At 53.2% G+C, this 16,974-nt stretch overlaps 7 protein-coding genes across 7 annotated transcripts; 3 read left to right on the forward strand and 4 right to left on the reverse strand.

Moving 5' to 3' along the window:
* Window positions 1-1,550: 1,550 nt before the first annotated feature.
* PG986_014003 (FAD dependent oxidoreductase) lies at window positions 1,551-2,953 on the forward strand (the record flags this gene model as incomplete). Its single annotated transcript, XM_066850225.1, has 2 exons — window positions 1,551-1,861; window positions 1,930-2,953. 2 exons carry the CDS (start codon window positions 1,551-1,553, stop codon window positions 2,951-2,953), a joined length of 1,335 nt encoding a protein of 444 aa, XP_066694368.1.
* A 107-nt stretch (window positions 2,954-3,060) lies between these two features.
* Window positions 3,061-4,364, forward strand: PG986_014004 (uncharacterized protein; the record flags this gene model as incomplete). The annotated part of the gene is made up of 2 exons (XM_066850226.1): window positions 3,061-3,350; window positions 3,986-4,364. The coding sequence occupies 2 exons, from the start codon at window positions 3,061-3,063 to the stop codon at window positions 4,362-4,364; spliced, it is 669 nt and encodes a 222-aa protein (XP_066694369.1).
* Window positions 4,365-4,776: 412 nt separating this feature from the next.
* On the reverse strand, window positions 4,777-6,072 carry PG986_014005 (uncharacterized protein; the record flags this gene model as incomplete). Its single annotated transcript, XM_066850227.1, has 2 exons — window positions 4,777-4,925; window positions 5,886-6,072. The coding sequence occupies 2 exons, from the start codon at window positions 6,070-6,072 to the stop codon at window positions 4,777-4,779; spliced, it is 336 nt and encodes a 111-aa protein (XP_066694370.1).
* Window positions 6,073-6,843: 771 nt separating this feature from the next.
* PG986_014006 (glycoside hydrolase family 47 protein) lies at window positions 6,844-8,517 on the reverse strand (the record flags this gene model as incomplete). Its single annotated transcript, XM_066850228.1, has 1 exon — window positions 6,844-8,517. One exon carries the CDS (start codon window positions 8,515-8,517, stop codon window positions 6,844-6,846), a length of 1,674 nt encoding a protein of 557 aa, XP_066694371.1.
* Window positions 8,518-9,352: 835 nt separating this feature from the next.
* On the reverse strand, window positions 9,353-10,604 carry PG986_014007 (uncharacterized protein; the record flags this gene model as incomplete). Its single annotated transcript, XM_066850229.1, has 3 exons — window positions 9,353-9,609; window positions 9,683-9,822; window positions 9,898-10,604. The coding sequence occupies 3 exons, from the start codon at window positions 10,602-10,604 to the stop codon at window positions 9,353-9,355; spliced, it is 1,104 nt and encodes a 367-aa protein (XP_066694372.1).
* Window positions 10,605-13,044: 2,440 nt separating this feature from the next.
* Window positions 13,045-14,211, reverse strand: PG986_014008 (uncharacterized protein; the record flags this gene model as incomplete). Its single annotated transcript, XM_066850230.1, has 2 exons — window positions 13,045-13,535; window positions 13,737-14,211. The coding sequence occupies 2 exons, from the start codon at window positions 14,209-14,211 to the stop codon at window positions 13,045-13,047; spliced, it is 966 nt and encodes a 321-aa protein (XP_066694373.1).
* A 905-nt stretch (window positions 14,212-15,116) lies between these two features.
* On the forward strand, window positions 15,117-15,551 carry PG986_014009 (uncharacterized protein; the record flags this gene model as incomplete). The annotated part of the gene is made up of 2 exons (XM_066850231.1): window positions 15,117-15,224; window positions 15,279-15,551. 2 exons carry the CDS (start codon window positions 15,117-15,119, stop codon window positions 15,549-15,551), a joined length of 381 nt encoding a protein of 126 aa, XP_066694374.1.
* Between the last annotated feature and the right edge of the window lie 1,423 nt (window positions 15,552-16,974).

Consider the following 16,974-nt stretch of genomic DNA (forward strand, 5'->3'; position numbering starts at 1 on the left):
GTGTTCAATTCGACCGTGGATTACGTTAAGCGTTATTAAAAACTCATAATTATCGCACGTAAAAATGGAACTTTATTATTATTTATCCTGGCCGGCGGCAATACCACATCGGCTGCCATGAGCGCCGCGTTCTTCTACCTATCCCGCAATCCGGCGGCGTACTCTGCGCTCGCGGCCGAGATCAGGTCTACGTTTAGGTCAGGACAGGATATCTGCTCCGGCGAACAGCTCAAGAGCTGCAAATACCTTCGGGTCTGCATCGATGAAACGATCCGTATGTCGCCGCCGCCCACAAGCACTTCGTGGCGCCAGATGAATCTCGAAGATAAGCGCGACGAGCCATGGACCGTGGACGGGCACCTTATACCTCGCGGAACGCAAGTGCGTGTCCACCTCTACTCCCTTTTCCACAATGAGGACTATTTTCCGGATTCATATACCTGGAAACCCGAGCGCTGGCTTGATTCCCCTGGAGAAGTCACCACAACGGGGAAGAAGGAGGATGGGACCAGTACCCGTGAGGTCATGCGGAAAGCCTTTCACCCATTCCTCGCTGGAGATCGTGCGTGTCTCGGTAAATCGATGGCCTACCAAGAAGCAAGCCTGACGCTGGCGCGGACGTTGTGGTACTTTGATTTCGAGATGGCTCCAGGCGTTGCAGGAGAGCTGGGTGCGGGGGAAAAGGGGCCGTATCGATGGCAGAGGAAGGCCCGGCGAGTATCAACTGTACGATATCTTTGCCGGGCAGCACGATGGGCCAAATCTAGTGTTCCGACCCCGCGCCAAGCTCTGTGACGAGCTTGAGTCGGAGATTTAGGGTCAGCTAGTTACCCACAACCGGCACATATTACATCGTGGCCGGGCCGCTTAGATGGGACGAAAGTTGAAGGAGTGATGCTCATCATAAGCCGTAGTTCGCATCATGCTTTGACTGCATGATCATGCTAGTATTGACAGGGGAATACCGTGTGTATGCCCTGCATATAGTTCATATAGCGTCAACTATATAGAAACGGTGTAGATTTACGACATGGGCCGCATTACCAGGGAACGGGAAAAAGATAACGGGTGGAAACATAACGTGAATCCAACCCGTCAAGTAATTGTCAAGACTTTGAAACCGAATGTGTCAGTCTTCGGACTGTTTTCACTGTACTTAAAATCTCGGTTTCTCATGTCCCCATTCGAAAATTCGCTTTTGCCTTTCAAGCTGCAACTTGTAAGTCGATATGAGGCTACACCGCATCATAACCTCGATGACCAGCATATTTAGCTGCATTTGGCCACCCCTGGTGCAGACCGGATACAGTAGTCGTTTTGCCAGTGCACTCGGTACTGCTGCTATCCGAGCCGGCATTAATACGCCACGTGCGTGCCTATGACAAACTTGTAACAAGGTCGTATTTGCACACTTATATCTGCCCGGCACACAAGTCTACATTAAATGGAATTCCTTCACGACTCTGCCTCTAATACCGCTTTCAATTGAGGCATGTGTGACTTCAAGCCGCCACGCCACAAATGCTGATGAACACCACCCCCACGACATAATGTTGAAGTACCTAAGCCTTGCTGTCTTGTCCACGCTCATCACGCTGGGAACCGCCACCAGAAGCATCCCTCGGTGTGGCGCGACTGATCCTGCAGATTACGACTCGCGCGACGTCTACCACAGAGATGTCGTCATCATCGGCGGCGGCTCCTCAGGGGTCTACAGCGCAATGCGACTGCGGGACCACGGCAAGACCGTCATGATCATCGAAAAGCAGGACAAGCTTGGAGGCCACGCCGAAGCCTGGACCGACCCGCCGTCGGGGACGCCCGTCAATATCGGCGGCGTGGTGTTTGCTACACCTCCACGGTCACTGACTACCTCGTGCGGTTTAACCTCTCCCTGATGACAGCCACTACAGCATCGACACCCAAGAGTACATTCGTGGACTGCACGACCGGAACCGTGGTGGACTTCACCGAGCCAGATGCCGCGGCATTCGCGGTTGCGCTGGATAAGTATTCGAGTCATTTGAGCGAGTTCCCGGCCCTCCAGGACAGCTTCAACATGACCTACCCCGTCCACCCGGACCTTTTGCTTTCCTTTGGCGAATTCGTGGCCAAATATGGTCTGGGCGACCTTGTACCTCAGGTGTTTCGCTACAATCAGGGAGCTGCGCCGCTTCTGGACATCAGCATGGTGTACCTTTTTAAATACCTCAACTCGGGTGAAATCAGCAGCCTCAAGCAGGGGTTTCTCAGCGTCAACTGCCATTCTGTTACGGAGCTCTATCGCAGGGCTGCAGATGGCCTGGCGCACGATGTTTTGTTCGACTCTACTGTCGTAGGAATGGATAGATCTCTCCCCGAAGAGGTTCGAGTGGCGGTCCAAACGCCCGCAGGCCTCAAGTTGGTCATCGCCAAGAAACTTCTCTCCACCATCCCGCCCGTCCTCGCCAATCTAGTTGGATACGACATCTCCGCCGAAGAGCGCACCTTGTTCAGTCAATTCTTCGCCAACGGATACTACACCGGCGTCCTCAACAATACCGGACTCGACCCCGGAGCCGCCCTCGTCAACCACGCGCCCGGCCGTCCGCACGGAATTCCAGACCTGCCGGGGATCTACGCCATGCACTCCACCCCGCTGCCCGGCGACCGGTTCCTCACCAACGTGTTTTACGGCAGCCCCGCCGTCCTGCCCGACGATGAGGTCAAGGCCGACATTGTGAAGGCAATACACCGATACCAGATGGAGAACGGCCTGCCCGTGACCCGACCGGACTGGCTCACCTTCTCGAGCCACTCCCCTTTAATCTCATGGTGGCCAATGGAAAGATCGCCGACGGCTTCTACGACCGACTCTTCGGGCTGCAGGGGCGGCGTAATACTTTTTATAATGGGGCGGCGTGGCATACGCATGTCTCTAGTGCGCTGTGGAGGTTTACTGATTACTACGTGATTCCCATCATGTTGGCCTCGCTACCAGAAAAAAACTGAGTTAGGTCAAAGATGGCTCAACATCACACAATTTGGATCGATACAAGGAGGACGCCGATCCAATTAAACATGACCCAGGGCCTCTTTGCTGCCACTGCCGAGCACTATGTAAGCAGCTACCACGGAAGTGGTGTTACTATCTTATTAGTCATCTTCAATGCCGCAGCCAATGCCAACGTCGGCCTCAACGCTGACCTGAACCTGCGCGATACTCTGAAAGACGTTCGTGCTCAAGGGCACGCAAGTGAACTTCAGTCTCCAACAGCCCGAGACGTACTTTCCACAAACAACGAAAGCAAGATCGAACCGGAGATAAACGGCAAGCAACTCGGCGAGTACGCCCTCTCCAATGGCTCCGGGTACGAACGGGTCCGCCGTCGTCCTCTGCCCGCTCTTCTCCGAGCCCGGCCAGGAGCACCTCGCCAAGATGAAAAAGAACCTCGACAACGACAAGACCAACCAGCACAACGCGGACGTTATGGGAGGCAAGGCGAGGCTGTTGATCCACAAGATGGCCCATTTCTCGGCTCTTGTGGCCTTTTGCTGACTTGGTTGAACTAAAGTTATCATCACGGACTAAATCTTTAGCGCGCATGCTCCCGTCCGGAGAGACAAGGTTTACGGAGTTTGGTGGGTTCAGATAATGGCGGAGAGTATGAAGCAGGGAGCTCGTACACACCTCAATGGTTAGTTCCCCCTAACCCATGAACCCCTAACCCATACCTAAACACATACCCTAAACCTAAGCATACCTCTCGCCCTTAGCTAAATCTGAATCTATATATAAGGCTAAAAAAGAAGAAAAAAAAGATATAGCCAATGCCTATGCGTGGCACGCGAGTCTGAAGTACTTCGAAGCCCCCTACGGCATCCCCAACGCCTCCCTGCGCCGCGACGGCGAAATACCCACCGACGATCCAGAGGTGGACCCGCCCCAATAGCAGCCCGAGCCCGCTAAGCCGACCAAGGCGTTCAACATCATCCCCGAGAACAGCCGGCACGGCATGCTCAACGACAATGACTTCTACGACCGCATGAAGTTCCTCTTCTTTTCGGTGGACTTCGGCACCTCGTCCGTCTGCCAGGTCGACCCGGCGCCCGTCGCCGAGGCCCCCGCCACCGGCATCAGCCAGCTTATCAAGGCGCACTTACCGAGTGGCACGTTCGACTTCAAGACGCAGGATGGCATGTGCCAGTACAAGAGCGACGGCAAGGGCAATGCGGGCGCGCTGTGGTGCGGTGACAAGGCGTACAGTTGTAAGGAGCATGCGGATTTCCGCAAGGAAAGGGAAGGTGATGTTTACTGCCGGAACCTTTCGACGAGGATCACGGGGTTCGTGGAGCAGCGGCCTGTGGTGGCGTGCGAATGGTAATGCGGGAGAGGTATTGCAGATGTCGGAAGTGTATCTTCCGGGACTTTCCGTGACCGCCACCGGTGGAGCATCGGGCTTGTTCAGGGGTCATATGCGTGTTGGGTTGCCGGCGCGTTCCTGGCAGAGGTTGTCGGGGTCGCCCGAGCCATCGGCTCCGCTACAAGTAGCCTCGTTCCAGAGCCAGCTTCAGCTAAAGGCCTCTCGTGGCGGCTTGTAGTCGGTCCAGCTATAGGTCCACCTCGCGTCGGCAGCCTGGTAGATCTGCTGGAAATGGTTCGTGACCTTTCCGGGTAGCTGTCATGTCTCTTTGCTCCCCGGTCCCAAAGGACAACTACACGGTTTAGCTGTTCTAATCTATATTCTCGTTGGCACCTTCCGGGGTGACTAACTTGTTGAACTCGTGGCAGGTGTCTCAGGTCTGGTAGAAGTGGGGGTCGTCACATCCACTCCAACCGTAAAGGCGAGTGTCCCGAAGGTGGTCAATGTTGATGTTCGAAGCATCTGAGCCCTTGACGGGGGGTATGGCAGTTGTGAATCCTTGGAGAAATCCGGCGCTGCGGCCTAGATTTCGCCAGTGCGGTCTTCGCGTGCCAACTTGGTCGGCCACATGTGGTGTATCGAGGTATCAGTATCCTGGGTATACGGCCTGGTGGGTTTTTGTTTCATGCTCCCTCTGTTGATGTATCTCTAGAGATACTTTGATTGCGAGCTCGTTCGAAGAACTGGTTAGGGCCCTAAGCATAAGGAATTGGTATTTATACATTATCCTTCAATTAATACTGAGTGTAAATGGCTGGCTCAGAGAGATGGGAATATGGTAGAAGTTTGTAGAGTTAAGAATTAATATTACTTGGTCAGCAGAACCGCCCCAGTTTGGTTTCGTCTTCGATTATATTCGCAAGGCTGCTTGCAGTGATGCTACCCATAAAGCGTCGGTTTCGTATTGGCACCGGATGAATCTTCCGATCAGCATGTTCTGCTCTCAAGTTTTGGCCTCATTGATGGTCAGCCAGTTGGTGTCTCGCACTGAATTTAACAGATATTCGCCCAGGGGAAGGGCGGAGCGATTACGCGGTACGTGCTACAGGCGATGGCTGTAATCGAAGTGTGTTATGGCTGTGTAACGCAGGCAACCTCATATCCCGTCGGTGTGCAATTTCGTACCTAATGGATGGGGGTACTGTCGCAGTAGGATGGAGACAGGGGGTCGCCCCTTGACGCGCCTAGCGCGCTACGCTTAGCATTTCATTTGTGTATTTATTAGCACGGTAGCACCTTTTTCTTTTGTCCTTTCTTTCTTTCCTTTAGACAGCACTTTATATACCATCGGACGCTCTCTGCCGTGCGATAACCGGCTACCCTCCGCTGAGGGTAGGCTGTAAATAAGGCGATGGAGAAAATTCCCATCATACCCAGCCGTCACCTCAAGCAACTCGAGGTTCTCCCTCACGAGCCCCTCGCATTGTTCCCCACTGACCAATGGTTGGGTTTCGCCAGACGGTAGAACGGCTCAGACAAGACTTGTTAACAGCTGGTCGATAGCTTCCTCTCCATCATCGCTTTCGAAAGCTTCCTCTGAGCCTTCGGAACTATCAAAGACGTCAGAGGCCAGTCCACCTAGTCCGGGAAACTCTTTGGCGTCTGTAAAGGACTCTTCCTCCTCGGGACCGAATGCCGCCGAGAACGCTGGCTTCGTCGCAACATTCATAATGAGCTTCGGGGTTTTCGGGCATAATACTTGAAGATGGTTATCGCAAATACAATAGTAGCTCTCAGTCTCACCCGGGAGCGAATGTGTAAAGATCCAAGTATCCTTCTTTGGCACTGAACATCGATCAAAGATGTAAACACCCTCTAAACTAGATCCCGTGCGCCGACATATGTACAAGGGCGTATTCTACCGTCGCAGCGTAATGCCATATCCCGTCCTAGCCTGAAATGTAGACCCGAATAGGAGTCCATGTCACGCACTGTGATATTTACCCAAAGTGGCGACCTACATATTTCGGCGGCATGCATAAGCGGATGATACTAGGCTTGCCGCATCACATACATGAAAAGTCAGGGGTCTTTTCTAGTCGCAATACTGTGCAGCGCGTAACCAGAAGCACTGTAACACAACGTAGCACGCAATGTGACTTGCCACCAACAGCTAACAGTCGACCAGAGCCAGCGGCACTTCTCGTCGTGATCGCTTTCCATCTCGGGTAGTCGTTCTTGCGGGCTGAGCCCGCAGTCGTACGAACAAACTAGCCAATCAATGTGCTTGTTCAAGAGATATCCATTGGGATGGTCAATTCCGAGGATTTTACGAGGATAGGATGGGCAGGAGGTCAATATTGGCGTAGGAATTTGAATTAGAGTTCACTTCATCCTGTCTTTCATTATAATTAGAGTTAATTCGGCCTAGTTTCCACTTGCTACCTGAGTACGCGACCATTGTCCGTGATTTGGCAGCAACTGTCAAGATAAGCACCCTTCAAACTGGAGTCTTGGCCTGGACTTTGAACGGATGCGCCTCGGTATTGTACACGAAGTAGTTTTTATGTTCGCCGCTGCCCGGCGCCTTCTCGAACCCAACGTCCCACTCGCCCTTGTTCTCCGCCTGGATGAGGTACTGGTACTTGAGCGTCTCGGCCAGCATGAAGCTCTGCATGATGCTTCCCCGGATACCGCCGCCGTCCTCCTTCAGGACGTTGCTGATGGACCCGAACCCACCCGGCACGCGCATGGTGCGGTTCTGAGCCAGCGTGTAGGCCCAGGCCACATCGCGCCAGTACGCGTCGCCCGTCCACTGGTGCGCGTAGTACCAGCTCTCGACGGCCTCGGGGGCCTGGCCGGCCGCGGTGTAGTAGTCCTGCAGGTAGTAGCCCGCGCGTTCGTAGTAGGCCGTCTGATTGGCGTACTCGGGGTTGGATTTGAGCTGGTCCACGTCCCAGAGGTACAGGGCCGGGCCTATGCCCGCCGCGGTCTGCCGGTACCCGTTGGCGCACCATTCGCTGAAGTTCAGACCGTAGGGCAGCCAGTCGGGGCGGTCGAGGGCCGTGCTGCCGAGGATGAAAGCGCTGCCGATGAAACAGGCCAAAGATTCGCTGTAGTTGACTTGCTGCGTGCCGCTGAAGGCCGTCGCCATGGTGAGGTCCGGACGCGACGTCGGGTGCGACAGGAGGTGCGCGATGGTCGAGTCGGCCGCCAAAGTGAAGCGCTCTCCGTACTTGGCGTACTTTTCCGGGTCGTAGACGTACATCTTGACGAGGTACTCGTAGGCCGAGTCGTTGCCCGAGACCCAGCCGCCGTACTGGTCCAGGATCGCGCCCGTCTCGACGCTGAAGTTGCCGCCCGTCAGGCCGGGCCAGACCTCGGACGAGGGCGTCAGCCAGTAGCTCTCAGTCTTCTGGGCCAGCTCGCCGTACTGGGGGTCGCCGGTGAGGTCCGAGAGGTGCTGCCACTCGAGCACGAGAGTGCCCATCTCGGCCAGGCCGGCCGTCTGGGTGCCGTCGGCCATCTTGGCGGCGTCGGAAAATGTCCGGTTCTCGATGAAGAGGGAGCCCACGGGGATGCCCGAGGTCGTGTTGAAGGCGAATTTCAGGGTGTCGGCCAGGGTCTTGGCCTGGCTCAGCAGCGTCTCGACCTTGGTGGCGTTGACCTTCAAGTGGCTGAAGGGCCCCTTGAGCAGATTGTACGAGGACAGCAAACCGCCGAGATAGCGGATGTTGGTCTCGAACAGGCTGACGACACTGGGCTCCGGGGTGTTGGTCTTGGTGAAGTCGATGGTGGGGATGTAGTCCAGGATCGTGTTGACGATGTCCGTCTGCTCCATGATGATGGCCGTGTCCAGCCCGTCGACGGCCGTCGCGCCCCAGCCGTTGCGGTCGTCGGAGTAGTTGCCGTACAGCGGCCGCAGCGAGTCGTGGGGGAAGGCCTGGGTGTAGTAGGCGTTCCAGGCAAACCGAAACTGCTCGACGACGGCCGCGGCGCGGACGGTCTGGTTGGTCTCGAAGCCGGTGTAGTCATAGCCGGGTCCTTTCTGCCTGGGGTATGCCAGTGCTGCGGTGGAGGGCTCATCTGCAGGAGCAGAGACCACACCTGGGACGAGCTGTCCAAGCACGGCGGCATAGGTTGCCAGCCGGACGGTCAGATTGGCACCGACCATGGCGATCTGTTGACTTGAAGTACGGGGCAGATGGCGGACTTCTTGACCGGTCTTTGGCACGGATCCAGCAGGTAGGATGCGTGGAGACTCAGATCCAGTCCGAGAGATATTGGGGGTCTGATGTCGATTTATACCCGGCTGCCAAATAGGAGAGAGAGCCAACCGGCACCAGCCACCCAGTTGCATAAATGAACACTCTAGATAAACTTTACCGGGGTCTAGTGGGCTAGGGGGCCGCGAGATTACAGAATGCGACACACTTATGCAGGCTCCCGGGATTCCCCGCACCAGACAACCATCACGGGCACCCCCGCCATCGCCGCTTGATCTACACAGGTTAGTCCGGCCATCATCATGGCATTCAGGGGAAATATGTAGTTAGAGAGTCTATCAAGATAAGCACCAAAAATGACCGGTTGTGTGAGACATTGGGTCCATGCCGGGTCGGAGGCTGTCGACTCGTGGACGGGGTAGCCGGGCAATTATATAGCAAACAGGCGATGGGGGCCAATCGGCCAAGGTATTTGAGTTCCGTATATGCAAACAATTCAAGTCTAGACGCGCTTGGCGGGCCTATTCTGCGACGCCGTGAGTTCGGATGAACTTTGGTCCTATACCCAAGACATTCCCTCCTTGGCTCGCAGAATCAGTCCACATTCGGGCAAAGTGGTTTCGACAGTTGACTCTTCGTCTAATGCTGGGGGAAAACACAAGTTCCACGCTACAAAGGCCCAATCCAACCTGTTTCCATCCGAACTCCTGGGGGAGGTCAGGAGAATATGAGTCAATACCGTTGTCTGTCATTCGCTTGGTCATGACCCCTGAGAATAGTATGTTACATTAGATGTGAGGTTAAGGCAGCGATAGTGGCGGCATTGAGAACCATCATCCAGCCATGGTGTAGTGAGCGAACTCTGCAAGTCTTCGATCTAGCCACGGGAGAGGACGCATTCCCCTTCGTGCCAGAGTCCGCCGAGGGCCTCGTATAACTGCGGAAGAATCCCTGCATGATCTGGCTGGCTTGGATGTGCGTGGGAACATCGCCCGCCGCCAACTGGGAGAAGTTGGGATCGGTGGACGGCCAGACGTGCTCTGCCGCAGTAAAAGAGCTGTCAGTGCTGTATACATATCACATTAGACAAGGGGATTTCGCGGTAAAGCATACTCATCGTGTCAACCTTGTAGTGCTGCAGGACCCCTCGGGCACCTCGGCACGTCCACATCAGGTGGTGCACCGTGTTGTTGCTGCCGTCCTGTTGTTCCGGCGGCGTCTGGCAGTCGTTGCGGTCCGCCCACCACGAGAGCCTGTAGAAATGTCAGGCATGATTGAAGACAGGCATGCAAGTAAAGCATAGACACCGAGTGGAAGAGAATATTTACCAGTCGGCGATCGGGGGCTCGTATCCGCCTTCACCCTGCCCGCCGTCGTAGAACACGCTCTCATCTGCTCCACCATGAAACTCAAGGATGGGCGTCAGGTCCCGCGCGGGCTTGCACCCGTCGTCATCGGGGCCGTGAGCATCGGTGTAGTAGGCCCCCGCGACGGGCGCGAAAGCCGCGAACTCGCCCCCGACGGTATCGTTGCAAGCAAGAGCCCCGACGAAGCCGGCGCCGTTGGACATGCCCGTCGCGTAGACGCGCGCGCTATCGACGCAGTAACGCGTCCGCACGTCGGCCAGCAGGTCTGCGGTGAACTGCAGGTCCTGCGGGACTGTCGTTTTCGAGTAGTTGGCGCCCGCCCAGGCCTGGTCGACGCCGTTGGGGTAGACGACGATCTTGTCGGGCGCGAACTCGTCCAGCCGGCTGTCCAGTTCCAGATACAGCCCGATGCCCGGGTGGCCGTGGTAGCCGACCAGGACCGGGTACTGTTGCGTCGACGAATAGTTACTCGGTAGGTGCACGGTGTAGGTACGCACCATGCCGCCGCTCGTGACCAAGTGCGGGAGGGACGACGACGAGATGTTGGCGGGCCGACCGCACCCCGACAGGTCTCCGCCCGTGTAAATGTTTCCACTGTCCCGCTTTCCGAGGGCCGTGGAAACAGCCCTGGTAGCCAGGAGAGATGATAGCAAGACGTATTTCCACATTGTCGTTTTGTGGGGTCTCGTCTTGGCTGTTTCGAGAAGAGAACATCATGATGGAGGAAGAAATGCGATGAAGTCTGGTGCGGTAAAGGTTGTCGTGGGGCGTCGACCAAGAAAAGGCCAATATATGGTGCATATCAATAATATGACGTTCCCGATGCTTCCGCCGGTTGCAGACTGGTTGCAGACGCGCCTGGGGTGTGACACTACCCTGTGTTCTACACAACTTACGTCATCTGCTGTTGCCGAATCAGAAGGCCGAAGCTGGTGACCTGAACGCGGGGTTGGCTGTCCAGTAAGATGCAACCCCTACTGGCTGCCCCCCCCTTCACTGACCCCCCTAAAATAGATGTAAAAATCAACAACAACAGCAATAGATAGGTCAATTAAGCAACACACACTGCATTTTAAGGTCTGTTTCGGCTCGTGCGCACTACAATAAAGTCACCCTCACCACCAGCTCGATTTGCATCAATTTCCACCACTTCACCGGCGCCCCTTTTCGGCCTTTTCCTTGGCCTTCCTTCTCTGACGTCCTCTTGAACCTCCCTAATGTTTACCATATAAACAAAGCCCTCATTGGGGTCCTCATCGACCTTCCTCCTCTTCTGAGCCCTTGTTTTATTTAGATCTGCCTCCAGACCGGCCTTTTCCTGCTCCAACCGGCCGATCCGGGCCGTTAAATTATTAACACTCTTACCGAGCTTCGTCCACAGCTGCCTCTTAGTAGCATTAGAGTATATTACCTCCTTACCAAATACCGCCATCGCCAAATCTTTAACCTGCCGGCTGGTCTTAAGTGTCACTATTTACCCTAGCCCCTTTTAAATAGGCCGGCGTGCATCCTCGGTTTTATTAACGTCGTCGATAATTCGAAATATAATAGCCTTTTTAAGCTTATTATTTATCGGTTTATTTATATTAATCGGCTAAAGCCCTAATATTAACTAACTATTAATAATAGTGTTAAGGATAAAGGCAACTTTTCGAACTCTATTTTAAACGCGAAAAAAGTTTCCCTTTTTAACGTAGCTATTATTAATAATAGCGTAAACTAAATCGAGCTCTTTTCGCAACCTCCTTTTTAACACCCTAAAACAATTAATATTTAAAGGCTAGAGAATATAGCTATTATATAATAATAAATAAAGGAGCTAGACTTTAGCTTTTAAGGCCGCTAATATAAAGTTTTTATTAATATAATTACCGTGGCCGTTTAAAATTAATAACCTTTATTACTCGAAGTTATTAAACTAGGTAAGGGGAATAAATATCTTTTTCAGTTATTTTAAAATAATAGGGTTAAAAGTTTACCCTTTAAGGGAAGCTTTAAAGGCTTAGCCTTTATAAGGGCAGTTAACCTTATCGTTATTTTAAGGGAACTATTACTACTGTACCGATTAGCTTTTAAAGTTAATTAAAAGAGGTAGAAACTCTCCGAAAATACTAATATACTCTAAGACAATTACTTACTCGCGGTTAGCGACATTATTACGTATTAACGACTTATAAGCGGCAAGTTCGATTATTATAATACCTTCCTTTATCGTTATCGTAGTTCCTATTTTATCGGCGTTAAATTTAAATCGAGGGGGTATATTATTAATAATAATAATGTTAAGCCGATTAAAAAACCCTCGTATAGCCCCGTTTAATATGTATACGAAACGCTAGAAATCCATTGTTTTAGCACGTATAGTTTTAAAGGCCGAATAACGTTTTAAAAAACGGTGTACCTATTATTTACCGATAAGGTGATCGACCTTTTTTACAAGGAGAATACGCTAAACGTATATACGAAATAGCCGGTACGTTAATGCGTAGCTTAGGCTAGCCTAAAAAAGGCCTATTTAGTTAAAAAAGTCTTTTCGGCAAAGGTGAATAACTATAAAGCTTTATATTTCTCTTTTTTATTAAAGTTCTCTTTAATTCGGTTGCGAAGGGTACCCTTGTTAACGTTATAGTCTTTAGCCGCACGGTTAATGCTTTCACCGGCCAGCACGGCTTAGACCGCCTACGCAATACGAGCTTCTTTAGTTATATTAATAGTGGTAAAAAGAGGAAAAAAAGAGGAAGAGATTAATCTACTTTAATTAAGAGACGAGTAAAATTTAACCCCCTTTATATACTATTGTTGTTGCTCAGGGGCTCTAGAATCATCTGAAATCAGGAGGGGTCAATCAGGAGGGGGGCAGCCAGTAGGGGTTGCATCTTATTGTTGCTTCTGAGGGGCTTTGGCTGTGTTTCTGCCAACGTCAACAAAACCATCAATCCGTGTTGGTCGACTACAGGTAAGTATGTAGGTAGGTAGCGTCCACTGTACGTACTTTGGCACTCCAGCACCAGCGGTTGTCCTGCGCTAATGCTTATTCCCCGATGCCCCCTACTGGACTTTAGTGCATCGTGCATCGGTGCCTGACTAGCGGCGGGGACCAGACGGGTTTCAGTGGGTGATGTCAATTGGGTACAGGGAGGGGTTGCTCGCCATGGAGATCTTATGAGCGCCAGGTAATCGACAGTCGCCGGGGACTTGGCCCAACGCCATCACGACGTCGCGGAAGTTGAGGGAGGCGGCGGCGACTTCGATCTCGGCTTCGCCGGGTTGCCTATCGATGTTGGGTGCGGCGGTCTCGGTGTAGTAGAGCGTGTCGAGTAGGCCGGGCTGCTTGATGGTCAGGTTGATGCACGGCTTGGGGTGGTCGGCTTCGCCCAGCGTGAAGCTGAGCTTGTCGGGGAGTTTGGCGCGGTCGGCGAGGGTCTGGTTGACAGTCTTCTGGGGGCCGATGCGCGGGATGTGGATGAGGCCGTCGTGAACAGCGTACTCGAAACGACTGCCCTTGCGTATGACGAACCTCCTCCCCCTTTCCCGGCTTTTTGAAAGTAGTTGACGGCCATCCTGGACGAGACCCTGCGTATCTACCCAGCCGCCGTCGGCTCCGTGCCGCGAATGACCACTTACGGGCGAACTCCCCACTCACTCAAGAAGGCCCCATGGCTTTCCCGACCCGCGACTACGACGGCGTGAACGTACGTGCTGGCCCCCCTCGGCCAATTTCCTCCCAGACAACGCGAAGTAGGCCGACAGCATGTACCTAAAGACCGTATTCGTGTTCAAGGTCCGCCAAATACCCGTACCTCCCACAAGCCCCGGACAGACCGTGTTAATAACCACCTCATCGGAGCTCACCCGCGCCGCCAGCCGTCTCACTACCATCATCCGCAGCAGCTTCTCACGCGCGTACCACTTGGTGACGTCGTACCTCTCGTCAAACTGTGGCAGAATCGGTTTCTCTTGATCAAAGTCCGCAAAATACGCACTCGTCGACGTCACTACCGTGAGCCGAGCCGGCTTCCCCGCCAGTCCCCCTTTCGCTTTCAGGATCGGCAGGAGCAGCACGGCCAGCATGACGGTCGAGAGGTAGCTGACCTGGAATGTCTGCTCGTTCCCCGTCTTGGCCGAGACGACGCGGTCCCTGTTCTGCACGCCGGCGTTGAGGATGACGATATCGATCCTACCCAACGTCTGACACTTCGCGGCCAATGCCGAAACGGATTTGGGATCTTCCATGTCGAGGATCCAGACCTCGATTTGGGTTTGCGGGAAACTCATGGCCGAGGGCTTCTGCGGCGACGTGGCCTTTGGCTCGGGACCGGACGGCGAGGATGAGCCGGGAAAGACCCAAACGGAGGAGCTGCCGCGCGGCTTCCAGCCCTAGGCCAGTCTTGGAGCCGCTGATTATGGCGGTTTGGCCGTCGAGTGTGGTTCGTGTTGCGATGGGGGGACGGGTGCATGAATAGTATGAAGCCTGTACCGCTTTGGAAGATGAGGCGGCTTTGGATTCGGTCCCACAAGGACATTTTGACCGTGTTGCATGGTAAATCGGACTTGATCTCCGTCTGTCCATAGCCCATCACATCATCCGAGCACTTTACGATCTTGGTGACTTTGGCAGGCAGCACATCGTGGCAGCGACGAGCCCTGGACTGGACAGTGAAGTATCTCGGGTTGTGGGGCCACAAAGCTCCTGAGTCGTGTTCATAGTAGTAGGGTCTCGGGAGCCACTGAAACGAAACGTGGCCGAGACTCTCAAGCGATGTACATTTCATACTTGGCGGGACGGGGACCGCCTTGGCACCGGGATTCACCGCTATCATGTGGAACAAGGAAAACCGGAGACCAGACCAGGAGATTGTGAATATCAAACCCGGCACTTACCGTGTAGCGGAGTGTGCGGACTCCGCAATAGCTACGGTGGGCAAGTAGTGAAGAGCCCCCGAAAGGGCAGAATAGTTTGGTACGTCATGCAATATTAGGTCGATCAGTTAGCGGCATACTACCCAGGCTGGCAAAGCGAAATAAACAAACGCATGTGCTTATCCCTGATACTGGTTCGCTGTTATCCCTCCGTCTGTCGGTGTTTTGGTGATCATCTCCATCTTCTGTAGCCAGGCGACTAAGAAACCCATGCCTGCACTCGTGGACCATCCTCTGAGGGGCCTAGCCCTCACCGCCAAATGTACATTCAATCCCATAGGCAAGAGCACAAGCATTCAGCTGTTCTTGGCCCAGTGCAGAAGATTGGAAGCAGCATCTTCGGCGAACAACCCACCAAGGGCGCGCTCGTATACTACATCCGCCGCGTCCTGAACGACTGATCCGACCACGAGGCCCTGCAGATCCTGAGGAATGTGCGCGCCGCCTGCACCGCGGACTCGAGCGTGCTGATTGCCGAGTATTTGCGTCCGGAGCAGCCGAGCGCCTACACCAGCACCGTCGACATGTTCATCTTGAACATTGGCGGCAAGGTGCGCAGCGAGAAGGCGTTTGGCGAGCTGGCCGCCAAAGCGGGGCTGAAGATTACATCGGTGGCGAGGCATGCAACGACAGAGTCGGCGGTTGTCGAAATGGTGCCCATACAATTGATAGAATATATTATCGCTTTCGTCTAGTTCACCCCTTTATAGGGGTTGAGGTCTGATCAGATCTCAACAGCTACGCAATCAGATTGCCTTTCCCTAATGCCCTGTAAAACTATTGGTTGTCTGTGAAGACTTCCGTGTTTTGAAGTTGCATGACAAAAGAGATTTCAGATCGTGTGTCTTCGCTCTACGGTGTGTATCACTTGTGAGAGTCGTAAATGTTGACTTGTTTGTAGAGTCTGGGGGGTTTCAGGGTATAATACCTTCTTTTTTGAGTCGATATGTGTTGGGTTTGCTCGGTTTTGAGTCACTTGCTTCTGCTAGCCTGCGCTGGTATGAGTCGGAAAGCACAAGGACAAAAGAAAAGTTAAAGTATCACTTGTGAGGCTGGGGTCGGCGGGACCTTTGGGAGATATCAATATCGTGGTACCACTTTTTATCTACAGGCCGAACCGAACCAGCGCTCGGTGACTCTTGTTTGGATTCAAAGGTGAATAGTAAAGTAATTAGCAGTTGCAGGGTGTAGCATTCAGCGTTGTGGCCCATGTTAACGGGCGCAGTTGTCACCCTAAGGCAGCTGGCCGCCCACGATACTTGTGCGCATCAGGTGTATAAATGATTGCATATAAAAGCGTCTTGATGTATAATATATAGGATTGTCTGAGCTCTATGCTTGTCGTACTCCGTCTCGATGTTTCTGTGTCTGTCTACGCAGGTACAGGTACAATAGTAAACTGGACTGGACCAAAAGTATGGAAGAGCCAGCTAAAGTTAGACAAAGAAACGGAAATTGTTATCACAGGGGCTACAAAACGATATCCCTCAGCCAAACCCACCACTGGGCTCTCTTCCACTAACATAACAGGAACTGACGACCATTGTAAGATATGTTCGCCAAAGACAAAAGCAATGACCCTCGGGTTACTGTTCTCAGCTAAAGTATTCAGCCGAATATACAGTGAAGGGCAGGCGGCCCTGGCCTGTTGACAAGTTTACCTTAAATATAAACAGCTAACCCCGTAGACGGGAGTCCATGAGAAATCTGTGATGTCCCGTGTGTGCTCACCTACCCATACACAAGCGTCACAAGATAAGTCAATACAAAAGGCCCAGGGTCCGGTCACCTCCTGTGAAGGGAGAGTAGAGCGGCACTATTCCCTCGTTTTGAAGTAATCTATCTCTCTTCCGTACCGAAGACCCGGATTTGAGACAAAATAACGGCTCGTGAACAGCGTCGTAGTGGGCTATGCATGACATGCAGAGGTGGTGCGAATTCAGTATTCAACATCTAGCCCAATCAAAACGTGCCCAGAAAGGGGAAACCCATGGCGAGGGGTATCCGGGATCACCCAAGCACTAGAAGCTAGACATACAAGAGGCTACCGTTGGTTATTCCAGATCTATTTTTGTACATCTAGATTATACACATCGTACAACAGTTGCCCAGACTTTA

Source organism: Apiospora aurea (genome assembly GCF_038362705.1).
Source record: "Apiospora aurea strain CBS 24483 chromosome Unknown utg000009l_segment0_segment0, whole genome shotgun sequence".
Lineage (NCBI taxonomy): Eukaryota > Fungi > Ascomycota > Sordariomycetes > Amphisphaeriales > Apiosporaceae > Apiospora > Apiospora aurea.